Below are 2,497 nucleotides of genomic sequence, written 5' to 3' on the forward strand. Positions count from 1 at the left end.
CTTAATGGTAATTGTATTTAATAAATTGTCAATGTTGATGCAAGTTCAGAAATGCTCTGAAATAATTGAACAACTAGTATTTACATATTGAAAGAAGAATGTTTGCGTTGTCTTTAAATTCCCCCATTTATGGTTTTAAATACTTGACCTTATCGTTTCAGTTGAATTTACAAGACCAACTTTGTCGCTTTTATTCATTTCACTCTGCCTAAGTATTCGCAAATAAATCTAATTGAAATCTATTCAATGATAACATGGCCCCTATAAATATTCATGACACTTCCAACCTCCAACCTCAAACTTCTCAACCTCCATCCGGTTTTGTGTTGTCCTTTCATTTGCAAACGAATTGACCAAAGCTTAATAATAATAAAACTCAACTGCTACGACATTTAATGGCTAAATTAAACCTTTTGCATAATTATTTCAAGTGATTTTGCAGGTGTAACATTCCAGGAATTATATTCAGGGCCAGAAATCAGATACCTTAACAATTGAAAAGGCCAAAACATTAAATCAGAATGAAGGCGATTGGCCGGAAGGAAAACTCTTCGGCTGGTTGGACTGTCAAAAGGAATTTTCAATTACGAAACAAAATGCCGAAATAAGTTATTGGGCAAACTTTTGCCTTGCATCCTCTATATCTCAAGCTTGGCCCAGGGGTAATTACAGTCTGGTCATGGGGTAATTAAATATTCCTCAGTCCAATGAACTTAAGAAGGCGGAGTGCCCATAAAAGGAGCAACCGAAGGTGAGTAGGCTAATCATATCAGGATCTCAACAATTAGATAGGACAAAGGTAGCTGTCTAGAAATTTGGTAAGCAGCTTAGGTGGGGCAGAAATAAGGTGGCTAAAATGGGCCTTAAATTATTGGAGGCAAATTACCGATGGATTGACAAACTTTAATGACAGATTTTTAGCTTCAAATAAAAGAGGACTTTAGGAAGAAGCTATTACAAAAATGCTGGTGTTAATTCCTTTTAAAACATTGCATGCTTTCTAGGCTGTTAAAGCGTTAGTTAAAACAACTCGGCTAGATATGAACAATTAACCGCCAGATTTATTTATACATCGTATTTTTAACATAAATTTCGAGCTTATAACCTGATGGGTTCACAGGATTTTTCATAGGCTAACATACAATTTTTTATAAAAACACGCCCATTTGAAAAGAGAATCGAAGACATTTTAACGAACCACCTTCTTAGAGGTGCCAGCCCGAGTATCGGAACTGGTTTTGCAAATACGTACAGTTGCCGTCTTTGAGTGACTGACCTTCGGCGATATCTTGTCACCTTCTAAGGTTGGTCGAACACTCGGAACGACGGAAGTGTTTGGAACTCGTAGTTCCTGATTGGGATCATCATCGTTGACCGACGGCAGACGATGCAGGTGACTCAATGAGGCCAATTCCTCTGGGGGCTGGTTATAGATGTCGGCCTTCAGTTTCTGGTAGCAATGATGGCTGGGGGAAAGTCCGGGCTCGAGGTCAGATCGTTCTGAAGCCCTGTATTCGGAATTACTGGCAGAACGGGAGGACCTGCTGCCTGAAAAATGGCTTGCTTCTCCATCAATTTCTTGATCATCTTCACAACAGTTCTCATTCTGTTCCACTACCTTCTCACTGCAAATACTGGGTTCGGGAGTGCTCGGCTCGCCGAACTCCTCGGCTATAAGGCGTCGAGCCAGGGGAACCGAAAAGAACTCCTTGTAGTGCTGCCTGCGACGGCTCTCAAACTCCATTCGACGCACTTTCTCCTCCACAGATTCGGGAAAGTCATCGTCCGCCGAGGAATCATCAGAGTCTCCTTCGATCCCAAATGCCGGCATTTCCGACTTCGAAGTCTGGCGCAACTTTTCGATCAGAGCATTTGTATCCAACTCCTTGGGCAAGTCATCTTCGAAGACAAACGGAGTCTTGGGTTCATCGATGATCATGTGGCCATAATCCTTGCCAACAGGATGGAATGTGGCCAATATGTTTATCTCATCGAACTTGGCCGCCTTGAGATTGAGTTGCGCACTATTCGCCCCAGATTTCAGGATACCCTTCGAATACTCGGTCTCCATTGTTCTTGCTTGCTGGTGTAGAATTGGTCTTAAAATGGGATGTACTTAAATGTAAAGCTCCTATTTGGGAGCTGTGTGTAGGCTTGTGTACCTTGTTTGACTTGTACTATTCGACTGACTGAATTCATTATGTTTTGGGGGAAGGTAAAAGTCACTGCCTACTTTCTTCAACAATTGGTTTAAGCCTTCTATAATATATTATTTTTGTTCTCTCATTTCAATTACCCGTGGTTATGTTAACTTTCTGGTTCCATTTGGAAAAAAAAAAACTAAAAATCATCCACCTCCAATCACGGATAATAAGTAATCCCCAAACAGACAGTAGACGGAATTACTTTCACAAAAGTCGAGTGCTCCGTGGTTTCCCTATCGCAACCTCTGAATAATCCTTCCTGCCATTACTTCTACTGTTGTTTTTGGGTTGAG

The 2,497-nt window shown here is 41.0% G+C and overlaps 1 protein-coding gene across 1 annotated transcript; it reads right to left on the reverse strand.

The window, feature by feature from the left end:
- Positions 1-1,035: 1,035 nt before the first annotated feature.
- LOC119547465 (protein phosphatase inhibitor 2) lies at positions 1,036-2,193 on the reverse strand. The gene has a single exon (XM_037854350.1). The coding sequence runs from the start codon at positions 2,069-2,071 to the stop codon at positions 1,190-1,192; it is 882 nt and encodes a 293-aa protein (XP_037710278.1). The 5' UTR covers positions 2,072-2,193; the 3' UTR covers positions 1,036-1,189.
- Between the last annotated feature and the right edge of the window lie 304 nt (positions 2,194-2,497).

Source organism: Drosophila subpulchrella, chromosome 2L, assembly GCF_014743375.2.
Source record: "Drosophila subpulchrella strain 33 F10 #4 breed RU33 chromosome 2L, RU_Dsub_v1.1 Primary Assembly, whole genome shotgun sequence".
NCBI lineage: Eukaryota > Metazoa > Arthropoda > Insecta > Diptera > Drosophilidae > Drosophila > Drosophila subpulchrella.

Bases quoted from the DNA above. Each gene is read 5' to 3' on its own strand.
- LOC119547465 (XM_037854350.1), bottom strand. From the start codon at position 2,071: ATGGAGACCGAGTATTCGAAGGGTATCCTGAAATCTGGGGCGAATAGT.